Source organism: Perognathus longimembris, chromosome 3, assembly GCF_023159225.1.
Source record: "Perognathus longimembris pacificus isolate PPM17 chromosome 3, ASM2315922v1, whole genome shotgun sequence".
Classification (NCBI taxonomy): domain Eukaryota; kingdom Metazoa; phylum Chordata; class Mammalia; order Rodentia; family Heteromyidae; genus Perognathus; species Perognathus longimembris.
This window is the reverse complement of record NC_063163.1, coordinates 47,738,134-47,764,645: the sequence shown is the minus strand read 5'-3', so window position 1 is coordinate 47,764,645 and position 26,512 is coordinate 47,738,134. Positions and strand designations below refer to the sequence as shown.

The window sequence follows — 26,512 nt, the reverse complement described above, 5'->3', positions numbered from 1 at the left end:
CTTAAATTTTGAGTGAACGTGTATTGAATCTATAGATTAATTTAAAGAAATTATCTTAATGAGTGGGAGGAGGGTATGAGGGACAAGGTAACAAACAGTACAAGAAATGTATCCAATGCCTAACGTATGAAACTGTAACCTCTCTGTATATCAGTTTGAAAATAAAAAATTGAAAAAAAAAGAAATTATCTTAATGATACTGAGTTTTCCAGTTTATCAGTGTGGTATATCTCTCCATTTATTGAGATCCTCTTGGGTTTCTTTCACTATTTTTAGATTTATTCCCATGTATTATATGGTTTCTTGTTGCTATAATAAGTTGTTTTGCTCTGTAAATTTTCCACATGTCATTTGGTGCTATTGAAACTACAGTTGACTTTAAGCTTAGACTCTGTACCACTTACCTTTTCAACAAGAGAATTTCAACTATAAAGGAAAAGCCACTGCAAATTAAAGAGTTTAATGAGAGGGCTAATGTTTTATATTCATGGTTTTATGACCATGGTAAACTTTTTTCACTAAATATTCATGTAAAACACAGAAAGATGAGTCATGAATAAAATCCCTGAAATAAGAAGTCTACAGTACGGTTGAAATGAAGGTACTTTCATAAATTACAGTTCTGTCCTTTGGACTTAAATACAACAGTAGCAACAAAAACATGTTCATTTATTTTTCCTTAGAGTATATAAATGTAATAAATGCTTTGTTTCCATGTATTAACATTAAAGTGTATGCATTCATGACACAGACTTACAATGCAGATTTCTGTATGGCCATGTTTAAAACAACATTCACTTTCCTGAACAGGTGCTTACAAGCTCTAGCTGTAGATGCTTTGTCAGGTGCTGTTAGAATATCTGAGAATTTGAGATTGGGATGAAACCAGAAGAAAGGACTAAACATGAGTCACTATAAGAAAAGGAGAAGCTTCATTTGTATGACAAATCTTCAAGTTGTCTTTATCCTTTTTTATCAGGCTGTAAAGTTTCTGTTACTAGCTCAAATCTGGGTCCAAGGAACAGTGATAATGAATGCTATAGCTATCTTTCTCAGCTACATTGCTATTGCTCACTGATTTCTAAGGAAGTAGAATGTGACTAAATTTAGATATTTTGCCTGCACAGCTTCAAGCTCACAGGAATTTTGGTATCATGATTATTGGAGTATGTGAGGTTTATAAGATCTGCTCTCTTTGTTTTTAATGGTTCCTCTACTTGTTGTGGATTTTCTAAGTCATAAAGTCCACTTCATTCTAGTGTTTGTGTTCCACAGTGTTGTATGCAGCTACGGAAAACATAGTAAAGATTTCTTCTTAAAGAAGCATACATAAATTGTGTAGGAAGAACTTCAAAACAAATAGGCTCATTTCTTAAAAGCTTCCCCATTAGAAATGATTTTTCTAATCAGATGACATTGAACTGATGTGAATTAGTTTAATTCCATATGATATTTCATCTCTAATTTTTTTTGTTTACTGTAGATTGAGCTTTGTTTATATGATTACCTCCCCTAATTAATGGTTTGCTTTAAAAAGTGTTTCTGGCCTGTGCCAATATAAAAATGCCTCATAGAATAGCACTTTGTTAAATGGAGTTAAATAGCAAAGTGGGAGCTTTTGCTTAAAATTTTAATAGCTCTTAAAGGCTTCAAAAGGTGTAGAAAACAAAATGATCTTTAATTTCCCCACTATTACCTCAAATTTCTACTACTAGTCTCCAGTTTTGCTTCCAAAAGACACAATATTTTATAACCTAGAAGTTTATATATAATTTACTGTTTAGGAATTAATTATGTAGTATGTGTACTTGTATTAGAGCTCTATCCCCCCACCTGAAGATCTGTTAAATTCTTGATGACTCCTTTTTCTACTTATGAGAAGTGTTGGGAAATTAGAAAATAAATGAACCTGTTTGTATAGCTGCCTGCTTTTAAATGCTAAGTTTAAGGAAGTGAACAAAATCTTACTAATGTGTGCTTAGGAAAGGATTCTACTGAGTAGTTTTTAGGTTAGTGTCTTCTATTCAGTTTATAATTACTTATGCTTATGCATGAGTGCATAGCCAATACTTCTACATATAATTTCAAATGTTAAATTATATATGCACTGGTTTTTATGAAATGAAAAGTTTATTTTTAAAGCCATAAAAATTATCTACATCTTGTCACCCCAAGTTTGCTCTCGTTAATAATTCATTAGCCTGTAGGAGACAAGAATCACTATTATTTTTCTATAACTGATAATCACATCCTCAAATCATATACGTATTTGAATCACTTAGAAGAACATAAAGATGAAAGTACAAACAACCAAAAGCCTTTCATATTAACCCTATAACCATCAATTTACTAACCATCTAGATATTTCATTAAAATATGATGAATGGATGGAATACTTTTTCATTAAAATATGATGAATGGATGGAATACTTTTATAAAGATAGAATGACATTTGGGATTTTTAAAAACTCAAATGTATTTTAATATAATGGAAGAAAAGGTAACAAAACTGCATAAATGGCAGTACTTGAAATAATGATTTCTTTACTACAGAAAATATTTTACCTTCAATTTTGCCAGCTTTAGATTTACGTATCTTTATATACTATTATTAGATGCACACATTTACACTCACCATATACTTACAATGTGTTGACCCTTTTATTGTGATAAAAAGTCTTTCTTTGTCCTAGTAATAAATTCTATTGTAAAAATTTGTTTTTTCTAAAATTACTGTAGTTATTCTAGTTTTTTTCTTGGTCATTGGCAAGTTATATCTTTTACCTTTTTTTTTTAGTTATCTGTAAGTTGTTGTACAAAGAGGTTGCCATTAACAAAGCAGTTCATGAATACAATCTATATTTATCAGTATGACCCCTTTCAACATTCTCACCCATGCCTCTCTTCGACATCCCTTCCCTCACGTTGTCAGTTTTGTAGGATATACAATGGATTCCTGACTGCATTCTACCCCTCTTCTCTTCCTTTGCCCTTTGGCCCCCTACCCACTTCTTTTGAGTTCGTACTTCCTAGTATTTTATTTTGCTGAACTTTGACTTTGCCTTTCTAAGGAATCACACTGTTTAATTTCTCCCTTGAATCTACTGCATTTCAGTTAATATACCTGTGTACATTTGCATGTATACACCAACATATTTACTAACAAGTATATAAGCTAAATCTAGCTTCCACGTATAAGGGAAAACATGCATCCTTTGTCTCTCTGAACCTGACTTAACTTCACTTAGCATAACTTTTTCAAAGTCTTTCCATTTCTTTACAAATGGTACAATATAATTCATTATAAGGGATGAGTAAAATTCCATTGTGTGTATATGTACTGAGTACTATATAGTTTTTAATCCTTTTACTTTCAGCCTGTCCCTATAATTAAGTCTAAACTGTATCTCATTTCACTACATTGTACGCCCATCAGTGCATATTTATTTATTTATTTATTTATTTATTTATTATTTTTTTGGCCAGTCCTGGGCCTTGGACTCAGGGCCTGACCACTGTCCCTGGCTTCTTCCCGCTCAAGGCTAGCACTCCGCCACTTGAGCCACAGCGCCGCTTCTGGCCGTTTTCTGTATATGTGGTGCTGGGGAATCGAACCTAGGGCCTCGTGTATCCGAGGCAGGCACTCTTGCCACTAGGCTATATCCCCAGCCCATCAGTGCATATTTATAATCCTTGCTTCCTAGAGCTGTGTTTTCAACAACAAAAGTTATTAATGCTATCTTGATTATTACCTCTTTGGAGCCTTTACACTTGTCCTTTATTCATATTAATTGAATGACTACCTAGTGTCCAGTGCCTAAAAGCATTTTTTGTAGGGCATTGTAAACATTTTGTTCTTGTTTATTGCATTCAGCTTTATTTCTCTTTTAGTCTTTAAAATACTCATGCTGGATACAAAATTCTTAGTTGGCAGTTTGTTTCTTTAGCTCTTGAATGTGTGTTACTCAGTCTAGTAAGAAGTCGGTTGTTCATTTCATTGGAAATCCCTTTATCTCATGAATTCTTTTTGGTGGCTTTCAAGGTTCTCTTTGTCTTTGACAGTTTGATTACTCAGTGTATATATCATTGTGAACTTATTCCACTTGGAATTCAGTGAACTTCTTAAATGTTTAGGTGATTGTTCTTCATCAAATTGGGAAGATATCTGCCAATAGTTCTTCAAATATTCTTTTTACTCTCTTTGATCTTCTCTTTAGAATTCCCATTTATGCTTAGGTGGACAATAAAGTCTACAGACCTCTGAAGCTCTCTTTCATTTTTATTCATTTTATCTCTGCTTCTCAGATCATCTCAACTGTGACTTATCTTTAAAATCAGTAATTATTATCTGGGAGCCAATGTCTCAGGCCTATAATCCTAGAGATCTGAGAATCGGGGATTGAAGCCAGCCCATACTGAAAAGTCCCTGTGAAACCTCTTATCTTCAGTAAACTACTCAAAAAAATCCACAGGTGGTATTGTGGCTCAAATAGTAGAATGCCAACCTTGATCACAAAACTTAGAGAGTGCCCAGGCACTGAATTCAAGCCCCAGGACTGCCCCCCCCCAAAAAAAATCATTGATTATTTATTCTGCTGATTAAATTTACTGTAAGAACCCTTGTAGTAAGATTTTGATTTTAGTTATTATGTTTTAAATTTCTGAATGTTTACTCATTTTGTCTATTAATACTCTTTATTTGTAGAGACATTATTTTAATACTTTGCTTTGGTTCTTCAACACATTTAGTCTTTATATAGGAGGCCCAGGGTCTTGACCTATCAGCATAGAGTTGCTGTTACTTCTTTTCCTGTCACCACTTATATTTGGTTTGCTCATGTCTCATAATTTTATTTATTTTTTTTGGGGGGGGGGTAGGCTTAGGGCTTGGACTCAGGGCCTGAGCACTGTCCCTGGCTTCCTTTTGCTCAAGGCTAGCACTCTGCCACTTGAGCCACAGCGCCCCTTCTGGCCATTTTCTATATATGTGGTGCTGGGGAACTGAACCCAGGCCTCATGTATACGAGGCAAGCACTCTTGCCACTAGGCCATATCCCCAGCCCCTCATAATTTTGTTTTAATGAAGTGAAGAGAGTTTCCACAGGCCTACTCTGCCATTTTTACTGATTGCATTACATTTTATGTGTGAAACATTCTTTAAAACACACACACACACACACACCTTATTTTAAAACTATTGTGTTTTCCTCTCTGCAAGGCACAGAAATAGAGTTTACACAGACTCTAATTACCAAATACTGATATATTTACAAAATTTCACTTATATTGCAAGTACTGTGAAAATTGTTTTTAAATTATAGTCAGAGACTAACACTGTCGTGCTTTTTGAATCCACTAAATTTTGTGGTGTTTTTTTCCCCCATTTAAAAGAAATAAAATAATAGAAATTTAAAAAATAGAAAATGAAAGCACTTCTTCTCAGCCGTTGTGATGTCCCCACTTAGTGATTTCTGGGTATTCTCCTCGGTAGATTAGGTGTAAAAATTCCACTTAATCTTGACATAATCCCTCTCCTTTGCTGAGAGGTTAAGTAACCTTAAAGTTTCCAGACTGCTAACTGGTAGATGCAGGATTCAAATGTAATGTAACTCCAGAGTCCCTATTGCAATGATACCTGCAGCATTTCTTTTTTTTTTTTTTTTTGGCCAGTCCTGGGCCTTGGACTCAGGGCCTGAGCACTGTCCCTGGTTTCTTCCCGCTCAAGGCTAGCACTCTGCCACTTGAGCTGCAGCGCCCCTTCTGGCCGTTTTCTGTATATGTGGTGCTGGGGAATCGAACCTAGGGCCTCGTGTATCCGAGGCAGGCACTCTTGCCACTAGGCTATATCCCCGGCCCTACCTGCAGCATTTCTGTGTGGTGCTGTGAAGCATGGCTGTGGACCTGCTTCCTGAGATGCTCCTGTGCTAGTCAATGAAAGGCTCACTCTTAGACCCTCACCTAAACACATGGATCCAGGATTCCTGAGTGTTGAGGCTGAGGTGAGGGATATTTTACCCACTGCACTGGAGTTGGGATACCAGTTGATCTGTGGATTGCTGCTTTATTATCATTTTTCTTCATAAATGAGATGAGTAAAGCAGAGACTCCAAGTCATTTCAAGTATATCAAATATAATTTCACAATTCAAGTGAATACTAACTTGTATCATAAATTGTGGAGTGACAGTTACATTGGTCATGACATAATGTAAGTAAAGCTTGTTTCACTTTCCATGCTGATAGATATATTTCACAACAACATGTTATCCAGTGCTATATATTTTTCATATGAATTGTTTTGTCCTGAATTGGCATGTATACTTTAGAATTTAAATAGAAATATAAACAGTGGATAAGCCACTCTCTATTTTAGGTTGAACTCCCTCCACCTGATCTTGGACCAAGTTCTGCACTGAATCAGACACTCATGTTGCTGCGTGAAGTTCTGGCGTCTCACGATTCTTCAGTAGTACCATTAGATGCTCGTCAAGCTGACTTTGTTCAGGTAGCTTGTAATTGTTTGGTCATTGCTTTCTTTTTGCTTCTCTACTGTACAGTCTGCTAAAATGCTGGTGTTTCCAACATGTATTTTTGGACAACTTTTCTTGTTGATTTTTCCTTTTTTTGTTATTGAACCAGTTTTCTTTAATTTATGAAATATTAATTCAGTGATGTTCATTTTAGACTCTATAAGAATTACGTTATTTAATCTTTTTCTTAAGTACTTTCGTAAGCTAGCTGCCTTCTAGCAGTAACTCTGTGAAGTGCCATGAATACAAGACAGTGTCTCTGATTAGAAAATAAGGCATTATTTTCTATTTTTTATTTATAGGTCTTATCATGTGTGTTGGATCCTCTCCTTCAGATGTGCACAGTGTCAGCCAGCAATTTAGGCACGGCTGACATGGCCACGTTTATGGTCAATTCCCTGTACATGATGAAGACAACATTAGCTCTCTTTGAATTCACTGATAGACGCCTGGAAATGCTACAATTTCAGGTAAATGTTGCTATACAGTAACTCATTGTGAGACAATCTATTTTTTTTTCATAGCTTAGCTTTAAGTTACTGCTAGAATTAAATTCAATGACACCTAATTGCTATGAGTCTATTGATATAATCTGATAGAAGGATGAACACACACACACACATACACACACATCACACTCATTATTTTGGTGTTTTTTAGAGAAAGAAGACATTATGAAATGATTAAGGTGCATTTGCTGTATGTAGAGTTCAGATTCTGAACTATGAATAATATGCTCTGTTTTTGTTTTCAAGGTAGGTAGCTAGTGCAGATTGTGTTACACAGGACAGATACATTTTTATCTTTTGGGAAATTGGTGTCAGGCAAAACATTACCATTTTTTATGCCAGTTGCTCTATTTCTGTTAGCCAAATGGTATCACTTAAGAGTCTGTATGATGGCTAAAACAGTCATTTGTCAAATTTACTGAGCACATAGGTTCCAACTGTAACATGATATTAGTGGACTTGTTATCTCAGACATGTGAACAATTTCATAGTGGATATTAGTAACACTCACATTTCTCCAGCCTTTATTAGCCATCTTCTCACTGCCTAGACCAGCACTGGCCATCTGAGCAGATATAAGAGAGGATGGACCAGTGAGCAGTGTGTAGTAAGCTGCGTTTACATCATTAAGTGCTGCTCAGTGGACCAGCCTGCATTCTGTGTGGGAAAGGACTGCACAGGGGTATGAATTCTGGAACTCGCTAGTATCTTCCACAGGAACAGTTTGATTTGTCCAATAAAGAATTCTTGATTTTCAGTCCTTTTCTATCTCCCACCCAACATCCTTCCACTCTTTCTCCAGCTTTCTCCAGTGTTCTAAGTCAGAAAACTAGGCTAGTCTTGCTTCTACTCACTTGTAGTATCCGTGTCTGTCCATCTAGAAGCTTACAAGGATTTTCTTTTGATTTATTTTTATGTATCCTATGTTTTTGTTATTTCCATCCAGATTTTTTTAAATTTTATTTTTATTGAAAAGGCGATAAGCAGGAGGTTACTGTTACATCAGTATGGTAATGTGTACATTTGTTTTAATCATTGTTACCCCATCCCTCATTACCTCCCATTTACCCTTCCCTCCCTCCCAGTTGTAAAGCTCATATCCAACATAGTGTCTGTTTCTGTGATTCCCTTTCTCTTCCAAATATCAAATTATTTTATATACAAGACACAAGGTACAGAAAACTAAGAGAAATAAATAAACAACCCTACATACAAGACATAATAAGAACCTTTTGTTTCCATATATTAGAGTTCATGTTGAAAAGCTTCATTATATGGTTTTAGGCACTAAGCAGTTAGTTGGGTTATTGAGAACCCTGTAAAGAATATCATAGACATATTCTAGTTCTTACAAATGAGGGAAATCGTGCAACCTACTTTTCTTTGGGTCTGGCCTACTTCACTTAATATAATTTTTCCCAAGTCTTTCCATTTCTTTATGAATGAAGCAATGTCATGGACGCATAGAACTCCATTGTGTATATATACCACAATTTCTTGATCCATTCAACTACTGAGGAGCATATGAGTTGGTTTCATATCTTTGCTGTGGTAAATAATGCTGCAGTGAACATGGTTTTGCTGGTAACTTTAGCATGGCCTTGTTTGTTTTCATTTGGATAAATTTCCAGGTAAGGGGTTGCTGTATCATAGAGGAGCTCTATGTTTAGTCTTTTGAAAAACCTCTAGACTGCTTTCTAGAGTTGTTGGACAAGTTTACACTCCCACCAACAGTGTAGTAGTGTTCCCCTTTGGCCACATCCCCACCAGCATCTGTTGTTACCAGTTTTCTTGATAATAGCCATTCTGACTGGTGTAAGGTGGAATCTCAATGTTGTTTTGATTTGCATTTCTCTTATGGCCAGAGATATTGGCATATTTCATGTGTCTCTTGGCCATTCATGTGTCCTTTTCAGAGAAGTCTCACTCTTTAGCCCATGTTTTATGGGATGGTTGTTTCTTTGGGGGTTTGTTTTTGGGGAATTTAAGTTCTTGAGCTATAGGTATATTTTAGAAATGAGGCCCATGTCTGTTGTATGGCTTCCATCCAGATTTCTATGAAACATTTCAATCAGATTGAAGATTCATATTTTCCTTTCACTTAGCAAAATTTTATATCATTCTTTAATCATTTCCCACATGTTTTACATATATATATACACATATGCACATATGTATTTATTTAATATTATTTAATATTCTGAGGTTTCTATCCCTTGACTGATTTTATCTCATAGATCTTTTTTTCTAATTTCCTTTAAACATTTCTTTACTTTGTTTCTTTGGTATTAGTTCTGTATTATTTTTCTTCCATTTTTCTTTCAGACCACTGATTTGGCTCTTGTCAATAATGGTTTTCTCTTTACTTGTCTTGTTTCTCTTTGATTTCCAGGAGAATCTACTTGAATTTCCTTGGGCATTTACGTTAAAAAAAAGAATGAGAGCTATAGGTTTTCTAGACAAGTGGAACAATTGGGATTGCCTGCACAAGGCAGGAACTCAGATGTTGGCAGCCTACAGTTGGCAGAGCTGTGCCATTTGGAGCACAGACTGGGAAACTGGGGGAACTCCCTGAGGAGGAATGGGAGGAAGACCTCCAGCTTTTCAGAGCTGACTGAAACTAAGGAAGGAGCAGGCTGCTTCCTCCTATAGATGTGTTAACTATTCAAGCAGTTCCCAGTGTTCCCTTATGCCCCACTAGCATTTTATAGCTTCCTCCAAGACTGCAGAAACAGAAGCATGACACACTCATAAACCAACTAGATCTTAGGCCAGTTCTAACCACAAAATCTGTCTAGGGTTAGGCTGGCCCTGCTTTGTCCATGGGAGAACTCCAGCTGGGTCAAAGTGCACTTGCCTCCAGGCTTCTCCAGGTGTCTGATCTGATTGGGGGCAGTTCATCCAGCAAGGTGCAAGAACCCAAGGATGGGATGTCAGGCCCCTCCATCTTCCCACTTTCCAGATTTCTTACTTATCGCAGCTCATTGTTTTCTATTCTTGTTGTTTTCTGTTTGTGTTCTGCTTTTGAAAGAGCAGAGGCACAATCTCTATACTTTAGTTAGTGGCTAGTCCTGGCATGCTTTTTTATTCTGATTTTTTTTTCCATAAGACTTTGCCCTCCTTTCAAGGGTGGTCCTCCTCTGTTGGGGACAGACAAAAACCTTTGTGCAGAAGCCTCCTGTGCCCAATGATCTGGGCCACTCTAAGGAGCCATCCAGGATGAGGAGTCCAGCCTCCAGAGTGGGCTGCTGCTCTCATGGTCTTCATTCTCCTTTTAAGTGTTTTCTCTCTGCTGTGTTTTATTTTAGATTGAAGCACATTTGGACACGCTTATAAATGAGCAAGCATCTTATGTTTTAACTAGAGCAGGCTTGAGTTATATCTATAACACTGTACAGCAACATAAACCGGAACAGGTGAGCACATATGGCTACAGCTGGACTCTAGGTTTGAATCACGGCTTGACTTCTTACTTTTTGGGAAAGTGACTTACCACTCTGTCTGTCTCCTCAGCTGCAGATTGGGGCTAATGATAGCATCTTTGTCCTAATTGTAATATGGAGGTCAAATCTGGCCAGCACCATCATTGACTGTTGAGGGGTGTCAGTTTGACACCATCACAGATTAAAGAGAGCAGAAGCTGACTCCATCTTCACTAAGATCTCCCCCGCCCTATCCTGGGAAGTTCCCCTTCAAGGTGATAAGATTGTGTAAAATGCTTGACTGCCTGAGTAGTGGAGCATTCAAGGTTAAACCTGTGCCCTCCCATGAGTAGGCGTATCTGCCTGCATCATGTGAGCCCTGCCAAATCCATGCACCAAGTCTAACTAGAATGATAGGTTGGTTCAAACAGATACTGTGAGACAGACTGTAACTCCATTGGCCACCTGCGTGTGACCTGGCGTGCTCTGTAAGTGTTGTAACCTCATTGGCTACTTGAGTGTGGCAGGCTTGACCATTTAGTATTTGCCTTTATAACCCAACCCTGAGCATAGCCCAGGGCATTCAGTCCCTGGCCAGCCAGCCTGCTTTTTATGGTTTGGTCCCAGCTCCCAAGTCTGACCCTGATCCTGGCCAGTCAGTATACTTTTGACTTCTGCAATAAATCCGTCTTTTTACTTGAGACTGTCTCTGAGTGGTGGACTCTTGGAGGGATGGGGGATTCTCCCCTCCACCTTGGACCCCATTACATTGTGGTCCCCTCCCTTAGGGGGACCCCATTACACTAATAATAGTTTTTTGTTGTTCTAAATATTAAGTGAGATGATACATATACAGTTCTTTGATGACTGAGATGTAGCAGAGTACCCCCAAATACAAAGACCTTTGACTAAAAAAAAAAGGAATGTGTATAGATTAGCATCAGAAAATGTGTAAAGGATAATCATACTGGTAATTTTAAAAATTCTGTTTCATTTTTAGCTAATTGATGAAAAGATTCTCCCAAGTGTGGTAGTACACGCCTATAATCCCAGTAGTTTGAAGGCAGATGCTAAAAGAAAGATATTTACTTAACATATGCTCTAGTTAAACTACTAGGCCACTATCATTCCTTTTTGTTTTTCTTTTTTACTTATTTTTGTGTGTGCCAGTTCTAAGGCTTGAACTTGGAGCCTGAGTACTGTTCCTGTGCTTTTTCACTCAGAGTCAGCACTCTACCACATGAGCCACACAGGTTCACTTCCAGCTTTTTGCTGGATAATTGGAGCTAAGAGTTTCACAGACTTACCTGCCTAGTCTGGCTTTGATCCATGATTCTCATATCTCAACCTCCTCAGTATCTAGGATTATAGGTGTGAGCCAACAGCACCCAGCTCCAGTACACTTTCTTTCAATAATTCTTTCAAATGACAGTATATGAAGAATATACTATAGCCCAAGAGCACTTAAATAAATTTCTCAAAATTCACATTTTTTCAATAATTTTCTTGTGCTAAAGTAAACAATTTTACACCAATAGGAACCAATTCTAGTATTCTGTATTTTCCACTATTATCAGAGTAAAGCTCTTCATCTTTCATGTATCACTGGCATCTTTCAGATACTGCATTGCCTTCTTTTTCTGGCTCATGAGAAAATCTGAAGCATCATGTTATTTCCACTGTTATTAGATCTACAGTTCCTCTTCTTGAGATTATGGTAGCTGTTCTTACCAAGCTTGAAGATAATACTTGAGTTCTTTAGAAATTACTGAAATATGAATTGTCTAAATCCAGACAACCCCTATTACTGAAGTGAATGGAAATGTGTATCCCCATATTTACATCTTGTTTTTCTTTCTTTCTTTTCTTGTTCTCTTAGGGCCCTTTAGCTAATTTGCCCAGCCTAGATTCTGGTGCATTGAAGGCTGCAATGGTAAGTACATAAATTAAAAAAAAAATTCCATTTAGATTTCTTTTATTTTCTTCATTTTTTTCACAGATGATAATTCTTATCACCTTGATCCGCTGTGTTCACAGTGAGTCCAGAAATAATAATCAAGTGTGTAATCCTCCTACTAGTTAAGTCTGACCAAGACAAACTACTGTAGCCTTGTATCTTCTCTCCTGCTGTTTGGGATGTCTTCCTTTGGGATTCCTCATCTAACAGGACCAGGAAGTGCTGATGAGGAAGTTAGGTGGTGTACCATAGATTTGCTCCTGTCTTGATTGCTGGCTTACAGTTCTGGCTTCTTTCTGAGATGATGATGGAAATTGGATTTCTGTCTTAATAATGGGTATTATTCTTAAGCACAAAAGCTCTCTTGTTGCCTGCTTTTCATGTGAAGACTTTCTTTCTGCACGAACACTTCTTTTTGTATGTTTCCGTCTTAAATACATACTTTGCAAATATGTGCTATGTTTATGTGTGTCTATATATACATACATACTTATACTTACCTACTTTATGACATTTAAGTTATGTATATATTTAGAGAAATGTAATATTTTGATCCTATTCCTCTTCAGTAATACACCTACTGGTAATACTAAAAAACAATGAAAAACAATAGCCATTAACTTTTACCAAGTGTGCCAATCAGTGTTCCTGCTTTAACACTAATCCTCATGATAACTCCATTCTCTCAGAAGTTGGCCTCTGCACATCTATGAGCTGAATGTGCTCTGTTGCATGTCCTAAGTATTTAAAAAACTCACCACAGGGGCTGGGGATATAGCCTAGTGGCAAGAGTGCCTGCCTCGGATACACGAGGCCCTAGGTTCGATTCCCCAGCACCACATATACAGAAAACGGCCAGAAGCGGCGCTGTGGCTCAAGTGGCAGAGTGCTAGCCTTGAGCGGGAAGAAGCCAGGGACAGTGGTCAGGCCCTGAGTCCAAGGCCCAGGACTGGCCAAAAAAAAAAAAACTCACCACAAAAATGGCCCAACATTCATAAGTAGTTCTTTTTTCTAAATTAAATTTTATTGACAAAGTGTTGTACAGAGGGGGTACAGTTACATAATAAGGTAGTGAGTACATTTCTTGTCATATGTGTTACACCCTCCCTCATTTTTCTTACCCTTCCCTAGTTCAGGTAAGCATATACACAATATCCAGTGTACCAAAGTCATATCCAGTAACCACATGGTATACGCCAAAGGAAATTCACCTAGTACATTAAACATAATGACAACAATAAAATCCTCCTGTTTCCTTCTCTTGGAGTTCATTTTGCTTAGCCTCATATAATCATATGTACATAGCTGTTGAGCTATTGTGGTCCTCTGATAGGTCTATCCTAGAACTTTTTATGTTTATTTAGTAATTGTTTGGTTTTAGATACATAATGTAATGTCGTTGACCAAAACATATTGAAATACCATTTGAAAAGAAGTTTGTTACTTTACAGACATGGTCTCTACTGTTCTCCCCCCCCCCCCCAACAATCATTTATCAAGGAGACCATGCGCATTTGTTCTCTGTGTTCTAGGCTTGTCTTTCTCAACATTATTTTTTCAAGATCTGACCATTTCCCTGCGAATGCCATTATTTTATCATTTCTAATCTCATAAGTAGTTCTTGAAGACTGTTTTCCCCAATGCCAGGGCATGGCCATATTTCATCTTCCAGAGCAAAAAATAACTGCAAGTAAAGGATAGGCTTAGAATTTACCTCTGATGCACTATCCTGAACAACAGGTCTCAGGATATCATAAAGACATCTGCACATCTATGTTTATCACTGCACAATTCACAATAGCCAAAATATGGAAACAACACAGATGCCCCACTACAGATGAATGCATACAAAAAAATGTGGTACCTATACACAATGGCGATTAGAAATGACAAAATATTGGTATTCGCAGAGAAATGGTCAGAACTTGAACAAATAGTATTGAGCAAGACAAGCCTAGAACACAGAGAACAAAGGGGCATGGCCTCCTTGATATATGACTGTTGGGGTGGGGGGGGGTCGGTGTCAGTAGAGACCAGGTCTGCAAAACAACAAACTTCTTTTTAAATGGTATTTCCACAGGTTTGGGTCAGTGACCTTACATTATGTATCTAAAACCAAACAACTACTAAACATAAAAAGGTCTAGAATAGACCTATCAGTGGATTACAATAGCTCAATAGCTATGTACACATGATCATGTAAGATGAAGATAAGCAAAAAGAACTCCAAGAGAAGGACACAGGAGGATTCTATTGTAGTCGTTACGTGTAATGTTCTAGGTGAATTTCCTTTGGCATGCCCTACATGGTTACTGTATATGATTTTGGTACACTGGATATTGTATATATGCCTACCTGGTGTAAGGAAGGGAAAGAAAAACGAGAGTGTAAGATATCACAAGAAATGTACTCGTGGTGTTATTATGTAACTGTACCCCTTTTGCGCAACACCTTGTCAACAAAATTTAATTAATAAAATTTTTAAAAAAAGAAAAAAAATTTACCTCTGATGCAAAGGAGAAAGCAAGATAGTCTACACTAATGTTACGGTGGAATGTATAGCACTCACTGGGATGCAGAGGGATTCATGCCAGGACAAAAGATGCTGTGTATGGAAGTGATGGTCATAATTTCCATGCATTAGACAAAAACAATACCAGAAAAAATGATAGAAATGGATGGAAAATCTGAAATTAAAAAATTAAAAATAGGGGCTGGGAATATGGCCTAGTGGCAAGAGTGCTTGCCTTGTATACATGAAGCCCTGGGCTAAATTCCTCAGCACCACATACATGGAAAACGGCCAGAAGTGGCGCTGTGGCTCAAGTGGCAGAGTGCTAGCCTTGAGCAAAAAGAACCCAGGGACAGTACTCAGGCTCCTAAGTTCAAGCCCCAGGATGGGCAAAAAAAAAGAAAGAAAGAAATGTACACACTGCCTTACATATGAAATTGGAAACCCTCTGTACATCACTTTGACTATAAAGAATTTTTAAAAAAAATTAAAAATAGTCTGGGCACGGTTGCTCACACTTGTAGTCCTCATTACTCCAGAGGCTAGAGATCTATGAGGATCACGATTCATAACCAACCCGGGCAGGAAAGTCTGGTGAGATTCTTCTGTTAACCAGCAAAAGGCCAGAAAGAGAGCTGTAGCTCAAGTGGTAGAACATCAGCCTTGAGTGACTAAAGCTGAGGACAGTGCCCAGGCCCTGAATACCCAGTACCAACATAATAGAAATTTAAGTAAACCAAATTGAAAATAAAAGAAATTAAAATGAATGGAGTTTAGACTCATTAGGAAAAAAATGTAAGCTTCCTCAAAAGTTTTATGTAAACTTACTAGGCTATCCAGTACATTCAGGTCTATGTAAATAAACCTCACAAAACAAAGACATATGCTTTTGCAAAGATTAATAAAAATTACTTATATAAGTGTTTCTTCCCTCTGATTTTCCTTCTCTCCTAACATAGTCCAACATAAAATCGGTAGTGATATTCTTAGGTGCCTTGCCTTAACTTTAAAAACAATTAAGTTGGACAGGCAAGATAGCCTGTGATTGTAATCTCAGCCCTGGAGTTGCAGAGGCAGGAAGATCATGAGTTCATGGCAATCTTGGGCAGCAAAACAAGGTCTTGTCCTAAATTAATAAATAAACATGTACATAATTAAATAGAACTAAGTTGAGTCTACCATATCTTTAAAGCAACAAAGTATTGGTTGAGTTTTTTGTGTATTTCATGGTTTTCTATACAATTTTTCATCTGCAAGGTTTCAGATACTTCAGGATACCCCCAAAGTAGCCCTGACCCTCCAGACACAGATCTGCTTTCAGGGGTCCTTCACCTAAAGGGTATTAAGAACATGTGTCCAGTTCCCATTTAATAGCTTAATGTCTGCTCAGCACTGTGATGGAAATAGACACGATCTTCGAGTAAGGGATGCAGTTGTTACACAGTTAAAGTATTGTTTTTATTGACTGTATTAAAAATTAGTTGGCACTGTTAGGGGGTCCTAGAATATTTTAGAAATACTCATGTAAATAAGGCCTAGTTAATTGAGATGTATGATTTTTTCCTAAGATTTAATCATTAAATGAAATCATTGTATTTGAGGTATTTGTTAGCAAAATACACACTTTATATCTTACCATCCTTTCTCTTTTAGGTTCAATTTGATCGTTACCTTTCAGCCCCAGACAACTTGCTAATGCCACAGCTGAACTTTCTCCTAAGTGCCACAGTGAAGTAAGTAGTTTGCTCCTAAGTAGATGAGAAAGAAAGATTCCCTTTTTAAAAAATGTGGTCATTACTTGAGCTTGACCTCAAGGCCTTGTGCCCTTACTTGGCTTTTCTTACTCACAAGTGGTATTCTATTACTTAAGCCATGCCCCTAGTCTAGCTTTTTGCTAGTTAATTTCAGATGGAGTCTCACAAATGTTTCTGCCCTGCCTGGCTTCAAACCATGATACTCTGGGTCTCGGCTTCCTGAGTAGCTAGGATAATGAAAGTGAGCCACCAGTTCTCTGCCTGATCCACATAATTTTAAATTTCAACTATTTTTCTTGGAAAAATTTCAAGACTAGTAGAATTGTCTTTTATGAGCTGTGATTTTCAACCATTTTTCCTGCCTCAGCCCTTCAGGGGGTTGACCAGGCTGTCTATATCTAGACTCTTTTGGTCCTCTGTGGTTTTCTATAGAAAGTTATAAAATTGTTTGGTATTATACATGTCATCCTTGATTATAGATAGGGATAACATTCTAGTAAACCCATCTCAAACTTAAGATGCAATCCAGAAATGCATTTACTGCACCAGAACTACCAAACATCATAGCTGGGCAGCCCAACACACTAGATGTCATTTGCTCTGATCCCACAGTGGACTGCAAGCCTCCACCCACTGCTCCTGCCCATCTTTCAGGAGAAGGCAGCCCAAAGCAGAGCCTTATCCTGGAGAAAGATCAGAATTCAAAGTTTGCAGTATTGTTTCTACTGAATGTATAGGGCTTTCTCACTACTGCATACCAAACCCTTATGAACTGGGCTAGTGTGTGAGAGGAAGCCTCTCATCATTTCCACAGAAGCATCATCTGCCTGGAGCCACTAGGGATTCCTAGGTTTCACTAGTTCTAGATTAATCTATAAGTGAATGACAATTCCAATCAAACTCCAAGGGGACTATTTTAGTAAGTATTTATCAAGAAGTGTGTGAGAAGAGCCTCTGGTCATTTCCAAACTTCCACCATCTTCTGAATCTGTCACATTAGCTTCCAAATTGACCCCAGTTTTTAACCTTTATCCTGTCTGCCACCATCCATACCAGCTTCTGTAGTGTAGTCTGAATACCTCAACTGGAATGATCCTGTAATCTTCTCCATGAGGTATAACTTAGAATCTTCTCAGAAACCAGCACTGCTTAGGAAGGTAAACAGCTGAAGCAAGTTCCACTAGTTACAATCAGAACTAAGATCTGAACCTAGTACTATTTTCTGGTTTCATTGTCTGTTCTCTTCCAACACTGACTGTACTATGTTCTTGTTAACTTTTTCTTTATTGCCAATCTGTTACTTTAGTATTTTTAAAGATGCTGTGCCTATTTGACAGATTAAAAGTTGAGATGTGCCCCTCAGTCTCAGGTAAAACATGCTTTAATTGCACTTTGAGAAACAGCAAGTGAACCTGGAATGAACAATTGACTTGACCCATTGTGACATTTTTGCTGTTTACATTATAGTAAAGAAAATTGAAATTTTGTGTATTCATAATCATATTATCTTGTCTTCTTAATTCCATACTTCGTCCTTTAGCACTCCTACTCCTGTGGCACATTGACTACACTAACTGTGGTGCCATAATAAAGCTCAGTCTTAGTGATCACAGAACCTGAATGCTGAAATCAGCTATTTTTAGACATGCTAGGTTTATGGTAATGAGGAAACTTGTATCATGTTGTTATGGCAACCAAAATCCTAAAGTACTGATTAATGACAAGCTCTCTGATTCTAGAAGTAAGTAGTTCATAGCTCAACTCAGTGCTTTAAATAATTATGTAAAACCCAGTCAAATTTTATGAACCTATTTTGAAATTAGAATCATTTCTCCATGTGGTTCTATTATCAGTCTTCCTTAAGAATCTTGAAATAGGTTTATACTAGACTGTGATGACACTACCATTTGTGAGTGGACAAATTGAATTTCTCATTCCATGGAACTTTGGTGCACAAGTGATTTGCAGATGATGCTGCCCTGAAATTTTGGAGCTAATTTCCTCTTCCTTGGGCTCTTTCTTTTCCCTAACAGTAGATTAACCACATGCTTATTTTGTTTGCTATTATATGCTACACTGATATAATGGACTACTTTCTAAATGTGTATGTGAAGGAGTTTCTGAAATTAGGAAATAAGGTAAAAGAGATCTGGAGAAGTCCTCTCTGTTTGGTGTTACCCTGAGTGACTGTTAACAGGCCAGGCAGGCATGCCTGAGATAGCAGTTTTGTTAGGTTCCCTTTACTTTTGATTGAAAGTCCCAAATTTTGTCCATTTATTGATTTTGTAATTCAGTCTGATAAGGATAGTCCTATTGGCTATGAGCAATTCCTTAAAAGGTCTTCACCTTTTTAGTAACTTCCTTACTAATGAATTATTCATTTTTACATGGGTCTATTCTTTGTCTGTATAAGATAAGAGTCATGATTTTTCTTTTTGGAATTATACTTGTATTTGCATAAATTATTAAATTGAATTATTAAATTAATCCCAAGAAGATTTCCTGGTAACAAAGATACCTGGAAAGCTAATGATCTAATTTTACAGATGATCATAGCTTACACTAAAATAAAATATTTACTCCTGTGCCCTTTTTCTCTATTCTTTGGTGTTCTGAAAAGCAGGAGGACAGAAACAATTTGAACTGTAGTCTTCACCCATCAGCCCTGGCCTTGGCTAAGGTTGATCTGATAAAGGCTGATGCCCTGATAGGCCAAGTGCCAGCATGCAGTGACTAGCTAGAGATGATTTATTGTCATCATGGATTTAGGTACAGAATTTTACCTGGTGGTTATTACTAAAAATTAAAAAGAGATATTGAAACAGAGAATAACACAGGTTCAGCATTACAGAGACATTCATTAAATACAAATAACCTGCATGCTTATTATAACTAATTGTTAAGGGAATCTAAATCCCTAAAGAAACATGTATGTACATGCCTGTGTGTGCACATTTGTAGGTAGAATTTTTTTAAAAAACATGAGTTCATTAAGTTGCTCTCCTCAATTGGGTAGTATAATTTTAAAGCTAAATGCATGTAGTTCATTTTTGTATTTTATTTTTGTTTTTTGTACTGGTACTGCAGCTTGAGCCCAGACAGTGCCTGGACACTGTCCCTAAGCTTCTGTGCTCAAGATTAGTACTCTGCCACTTGAACCACATCTTTGCTTGTGGCTTTCTGCTGGCTAATTGGAGATAAGAGTCATGGGCTTATCTGCTTACCTTGAACCATGACCCTCATATCTCAGCCTCCTATGTAGCTAGGATTATTGGCATGAGCCATCAGCACCCAACTTCAGTGGTACCTTAAACTGAGAAACAGATTGAAACAAATACTATTAGACATCAACAATTAAAATAAAGTAAAAAGTCTCACTGAGGTGTATTGGTTTGGTTTAATTATATGTGCTTAAGCAGTATTGCTTTATTCTGGTTTCCTCTATTGCAGGCTTAAAATGGTTTCTCAGCTATATTGTGAGTTAGACACATTTATAAGCTAATATAGCCTATAAACAGAAATACACCCTAAGTTAAAACAATGCTTCAGTAAATTTAATTTGCTTATTGTTAGGCCATGAAAACAATATAACTTAGTACTTCAGAATTTTCAATAATTTATTCTACATTTACCAAGTACTCTGAACTTTTTAAAAGTTATATTTAGTATTGCTTATTGTACCTTCTTCAGACGTTGAACAACTTCTTTTTTTTTTTTTGCCAGTCCTGGGATTTGAACTCAGGGTTGGAGCACTGTCCCTGGCTTAGTTTTGCTCAAGGCTAGCACTCTACCAATTGAGCCACAGTGCCACTTCTGGCATTTTCCGTTTATGTGGTGCTGAGGAATAGAACCCAGGGCTTCATGCATGCTAGGCAAGCACTCTACCACTAAGCCACATTCCCAGCCCTGATGTTGAACTTCTTGTAAGAAGTAATGATCTATTTCAATGTACTTCTTATTATATACATTGTATCCAGACTGAGTATAGACTATATAAAGATGAAATGTGAGTAATAAATGCTTTGTGTTGTATTGTTTCGTATAAAGAACCCAGTGCTCCTTCTAAAATCTAGTACCTGACTTGTTACAAAATTATTATCAATCTGTCTAGCCAATTTTTAGAACACTAGCTTGTAGTATTTTTGAGCTATTTCATTTTTGAAAAAATAGTTTTTGCATCATTTTGGTGCATTCATTCTGAAACTCCATTAATTAAAAGAAAGATTGCCAATCAAAAGGCAAATACCTTGAAGTATCTTCCTAAGTAGATTTCCAAACCAGTTTCTAGCATCATTTCTTCCTGCATGCAAGAGGTAACACCAGCCTACCATGCACAAAACACACTCACCAGATCTCTTTCTTCTGATTTTGGAAGCATTAGCACTGTTTGGACGACAAGTTGCTTTGTCTCACCAAGAGGTTTAGGTCCTGAACTAAGATTCTGAAGTGGACTTCCTTCTACATCTTACTCAACTACTTCAATTGTTTTCTAGGCCACAAACTTAATATTTCCCTAGACCATCCTACATATGCATTGCATTGGCTATTATTAAAAACAAAACAAAACAGCACACACACACACTTTATAGAAAAACAACCTAAAGAATATATTCTCTTCTTGGTTGCTTCATTGCATTGTCTTGTATGAGAAAATGAACAACTGTTACTACCACTGTTATTATTATGCTAGTCTGCTAGTTATTATTAAGCTAGTCTGCTATGCCAATCACTTTGTGATGCAAGAGTTCAACCTGAAATAGCTACTGATTCAGGACTCAAAGAAGAGTGGTGGCCCAAGTCTTCAGGCTGTCACTGAGTGCTCCAGGAAAATGAACACATGAAAATGAACAATATCAAGTTACATAAAGTCATAGGATAGCTAAGAAATAAACTTTATATCTTTCTGAAATTACAAATATTTCTGAAAGTACATTTTGACCCTTGAAGTTGGGTTCTGTTTCACTTTTTACATGCATTTGATGTGGAAATACCTTCTCTCTTGATAGAGAAAAATTGGAGTGTGAGAATAAGGAAATGTACAAGGTTTAATAAGGAGTGGCAAATGGTATAAGAGGAACAGAGACAGCATTGTGGACCTTACACAAAAGAAGCGTGTAGTTCTAGCTATTAAGACCAGAGATTGCATAGGTGCATGGTACGTTTTTACAGAACATTAAAGGGTGTTGAAAGTGGGAATGGAGGAATGACAGCAGAGAGTCTGGGCTTAGTCAGCACAGAGCCAAGTGAAAGGATGAGCTACATTGGACTGGAGTAGCAGTACCTATGCAGGGTATGGGAAGAAGGAGTGCTGACTTCCACTGGAATTTATAGAAGGGCCCAAGTAATGGCAAGTCATAGTAACTATTCAGCTTCAGAAGGCTCATCTAACAGCAGTGGTTATCCTGGATGTAGAAAGATCTGGAAGAGGAAGACTGAAAATTTTCTGATGTCCCCTGAACAACAGTCATTAGAACCCTGACTAAGGTGGTACGATTTGGTTATGCCTGCTCCTTGCAGAAACAGGAAACACTACAAGGAAAGTAAACTCTGGGAAAAAAAAAAAAAAAGCTTAAAAGACACATTCTTAATTCAGCTATTGTAAGAATCAGAAAGTGAATGTCAACGTTCTCAGAACTCGATGTAGTGATACATGAACAACACAAGTGTCTGGGGAATGACAGGAAGTAAGAACCATAACAACATAGTGAGAGTTGTTGCAGATTTAATGAGCCCAGCATTTTTCTAGCTGAATAGTTTTTAAAGCATTTGCAAGACTATATTATTCTTTTTCATGTGTGCTTTTTTTGTAGAAATGTATATTTATGAGAAAACTGCAATCTGCTCTCCCACAAGACTCATATTTTAGCCCAGTAACATGGAGAGATTAAAAGAAATCTAGGAAATGTAATGGTTAGCCTAGGAGCTTACTAGAGCTTGGATCGTAAATGCCCCCAAGGCACAAATGGCTGGATTGCCAGCCTGGGCTTTATCTGGAGATGGTGGAACCATTTGGAGGTTGGGCCTCCTGTGAGAAAGCTAAGTCACTGGGGAGTGACTTTGAAGGGGGCTGTGGGATACTGGGCAATATTGCTTATAGAATAAACCTCATATTGGATGACTTGTCTGACTATAGGCTAATGTTATGTGTTTACATATATTTAAAGCTAACCCAGTATCTAAGTTACTGTTTTTGTTAGCTTAAATGTAGTAAATAACATCTTTGATTTCCAAAATATCTTTATCCCATGATCAAAAAGTAACTTGTATAGTTGTGCAGTAGATTTCTCTTTTGTTTTGTTTTGTTTTGCTTGTGCTGATTTTTGGGGCTTGAACTTAGGGCCTGAGCTCTCTCCTTGAGCTATTTTTGCTCAAGTTTAGCACTCTACCACTTAAGCCACAGCTCCACTTCCAGCTTTTTGCTGGTTAATAGGGGATAAGACTTTCTCATGATCTGCTGGCTTTGAACTGCAATCCTCAGATCTCAGCCTCCTGCAATCCTAGCTACAGGTGGGAGTCAAGGGCATCTGGCTTACAGTGATTTTTAAACCGCAGTCACTTTGTAAGTATGAAAATGAAGTGCATGAATTCAAATGGGAGGTTTCCTTTGCAATTCCTAGTGTTTTCGGATGACATATTCACACCTTGTTTGCTTGTCGACAGGGAACAGATTGTGAAACAGTCCACAGAACTGGTCTGCAGAGCCTATGGTGAGGTGTATGCGGCTGTGATGAATCCAGAAAATGAATATAAAGATCCAGAGAGCATTCTGCACCGGCCACCTCAGCAAGTGCAGACACTGCTGTCCTGATCCTCTCCATGGGTCACTGAAGTGTCACTACCCTAAAACACTAAGGGTTGTTTGAGTTCCTGCTCTACTAAGTGGTACTTTGAGATTTAGAGCATATTTTTTTTAAAATCACAAGATTGTAGGTCTTTGGTTCTCAATTATGTAGAAATAAATCAATGTGGACCTGAGTTAGTACTGCTCTTTACTTGCTGTCTGGATCTCAGGCGCTCTTCTTTCTATTCTGCACTACCCTTTCATTCCTTTTTTTATTTTATTTTTTGCTGGTCCTGGGGCTTGAACTCAGGGCCTAGGCATTGTCTCTGAACTTCTGAACTTCTTTCAAAGCTAACGCTCTACCACGTGAGCCACAGCTCTACTTCCAGCTCTTTTTTCTTTCTTTATTTTTGTAATTTGTTGGAGATAAGAGTCTCATGGACTTTCCTGCCTGGGCTGGCTTCAAACTACAACCCCCAGACCTTAGCCTCCTGAGTATAGGATTACAAACATGAGCCACTGGTACGCAGCCCTTTTTTCCCTTTTGTTCTGAAACATGACCAAAAAGTGGTATGGAAGATTTGAAGGACTTTTATTACAAAGCTAGCTCTAAACTAACAGATAAAAATTAGTCTAAACTTGAATGATCATTGTTAATGATCATTGTCTGTCTGAAGATCCATTTACTTCTTTATTAAATGATTACTGTGAGCAGGCATACTGAGCGTTTTGTGACATACCCTGTTTCTCTGTCCTAGCAGTGCTATCAGAAAAGAGAAAAGTAACTGCTGATTGTGTCGCTGTTCTATTTCCACCCACACTACACTGTCAGCTTTGTATTTTTATGTGATTTAAAATAAACAGAAGAGAGTGAAAAGAATTGAAATAGGATGGACTTCCTTCTGTGGGAGCCTTGCATAGAGTCAAGGTGGGGCTTAGAAACGTATGGTTTAGGTGTTTAGACAACCTGAGCTTAAAGTAAGAAGCCCAGCATTTCAAGACAGAGACAGGATTTTGTCACACTATGTGAACTCTAAATTCCAGCAACTACCAAGGCTATCTACTACTCAAAATAATGTGAATTCTTAGTACAAGTGTGTGTGTATGTACATACATATTGCTTTTTACTGGTTATTTTAGAGACGAAGTCTCATCAATTTTTCTACTCTGGCTACCTTTGAACTTTGATTCTTCTAAAAAGCTAGTATTGCAGGTGTAACCTGGCTATAGATTTGTTTTTATCTATCTTTTAGTTTACTGTAAGTAAAATTTTATTAAATTATATATGTTAAATATACATCTATACATATATATGCATATATACAAATATTCAATATACATCTTTAGTCTATAACAAAAATACAAGTTAGAGGCTTAATTTTACATAATTTATTTCTTCTGTGAGAAAAAATGGATATCTTGCCATTAGTGTATTCCTTTGTTTTCTAGGAAAATTTTATTTGATTTTTATCTGGTTTTCCTAAATAAAGTGCTAAACTATTTCTAAAATAATCTTCACAGTATTTTTATGTATATGTTTTTCTGTTACTGGCATTTGAACTTGGGACATCACACTTGGTCAGCTTGCTTGTAGGACTGATACTTTACCATCTGAGACATGCCTTTAGCCCTGCGTTTTACTGATTATTTTAGAAATGGAGTCTCATAGATTTTTCTGCTCTGGCTGTCTTTGAACTTTGATTCTTCTGAATAGCTAGGATTACAGATTGACCCGGCTGTGGACGTGTTTTTATACATCTCATAGACTTTTTATTTGCTGTAAGTAATGTTTTTTAAATAACAAGTAATAAAAATCTAATATAAATAAATAATCATCTAACTGAAAATACATGACATGTTTGGGGAGTAGGAGACCTAAGATGGCAGTACTCCCCACACTGACCTGCAGCATAACCCTGTGAAAACGTACATCATCTCATCTGCCTTTTTTTGTCCTCTAGAAATTAAAAAGCCAATCCTAAAGTCTACATAGACTTGCAGAGGCCTATGAATAGTCAAAGAATCTTGAAACTTACTGTGTTCAAAACCTACCACCATGCCTCAGTAATGGGAGTAAGTCTGATATTGATAGGGATGACATACATAGAATCTCTTCTACTTACTATTAGGTTATATCACAGGAAAACTAAGTTGAATCAAAAGTATATTTAATACATTTCATCTGCTGGCTACCACAGGTTAGCCATAGCATATCAAAAGCCCAGGACAAGATTGAAATTCCAGGTTCTACCGGTGGCATATCACTTTCTTACTCTCCTGAGGCTGAACATGGTAAGAACTGTCATTAAGGCAGTACCATCTGTAGTTCAGTGGAATAGAATTCAATGTGGAGAAATAAGCCCATACATTTATGCTCAGTTTATTTTTTAGCAAGGCTGCCTAGATCATTTGGTGGTAGAAAGAATGGTCTATTGTTTAGCAAGTGGAGTTAAATAAACTCAAAATGAATGCAAGGTAAATGTAAGAACTTAAATTACAAAACTCAGAAAAAATAATTGTAGGTTTAAATCATGGTTTTATAGTAAACAAGAGTTTCTTTGAAATGTCACTAAATGTACAAGCATCTAAAGGAAAAAATTAGATCTGATCAAAAATTTTAAATGTGTACATTAATAAAGACATTGTCAAGAAAATGAAAGGGCAACCCACACAATGGGAGAAAACATTTGTAAACCATTTACCTGCCAAGAACTAGTACCCAGACTACAAATCTTTAGAACCAAGTCTTAAAACTCAAAAAGACAGCTGGATTTTAAAATATGCAAAGGATTCAAGTAGGTATTTCTCCAAAGACGTTATGCTTGTAAGCACATGAAAGGAACCTCAACATCATTAGAGAAATGCAGATCAAAAGCACAATGAGATAGGACTTCCCACATGCTAGTATGACAGGATTCTTAGGAAGCTGAAAGAATAGTAACAAGGTGGTATATATATGGAGGAGATGATAGGGTCATGTTGCTAGTGGGATTGCAAAAGGGTGCTGCTGGTATGGAAAACAATTTGCTGGCACATCAAAAAGTTAAA

The 26,512-nt window shown here is 37.1% G+C and overlaps 1 protein-coding gene across 3 annotated transcripts in view; it reads left to right on the top strand.

Annotated features, from left to right (window-relative positions):
* Cog6 (component of oligomeric golgi complex 6) overlaps positions 1 to 23,659 on the top strand; it is a 62,693-nt gene extending 39,034 nt beyond the window's left edge. For 2 of the 3 annotated variants that reach the window (XM_048341457.1, XM_048341459.1), the window contains 6 exons: positions 6,373 to 6,504; positions 6,832 to 6,999; positions 10,347 to 10,454; positions 12,340 to 12,393; positions 16,583 to 16,662; positions 23,344 to 23,659. In XM_048341457.1, the coding sequence (XP_048197414.1) occupies positions 6,373 to 6,504; positions 6,832 to 6,999; positions 10,347 to 10,454; positions 12,340 to 12,393; positions 16,583 to 16,662; positions 23,344 to 23,491 (690 nt within the window). In that variant the 3' untranslated portion in view covers positions 23,492 to 23,659. The remainder of the gene's footprint in view (positions 1 to 6,372; positions 6,505 to 6,831; positions 7,000 to 10,346; positions 10,455 to 12,339; positions 12,394 to 16,582; positions 16,663 to 23,343) is intronic. The other variant, XM_048341458.1, reaches the window with a different exon arrangement.
* The last annotated feature ends 2,853 nt before the right edge of the window (positions 23,660 to 26,512 follow it).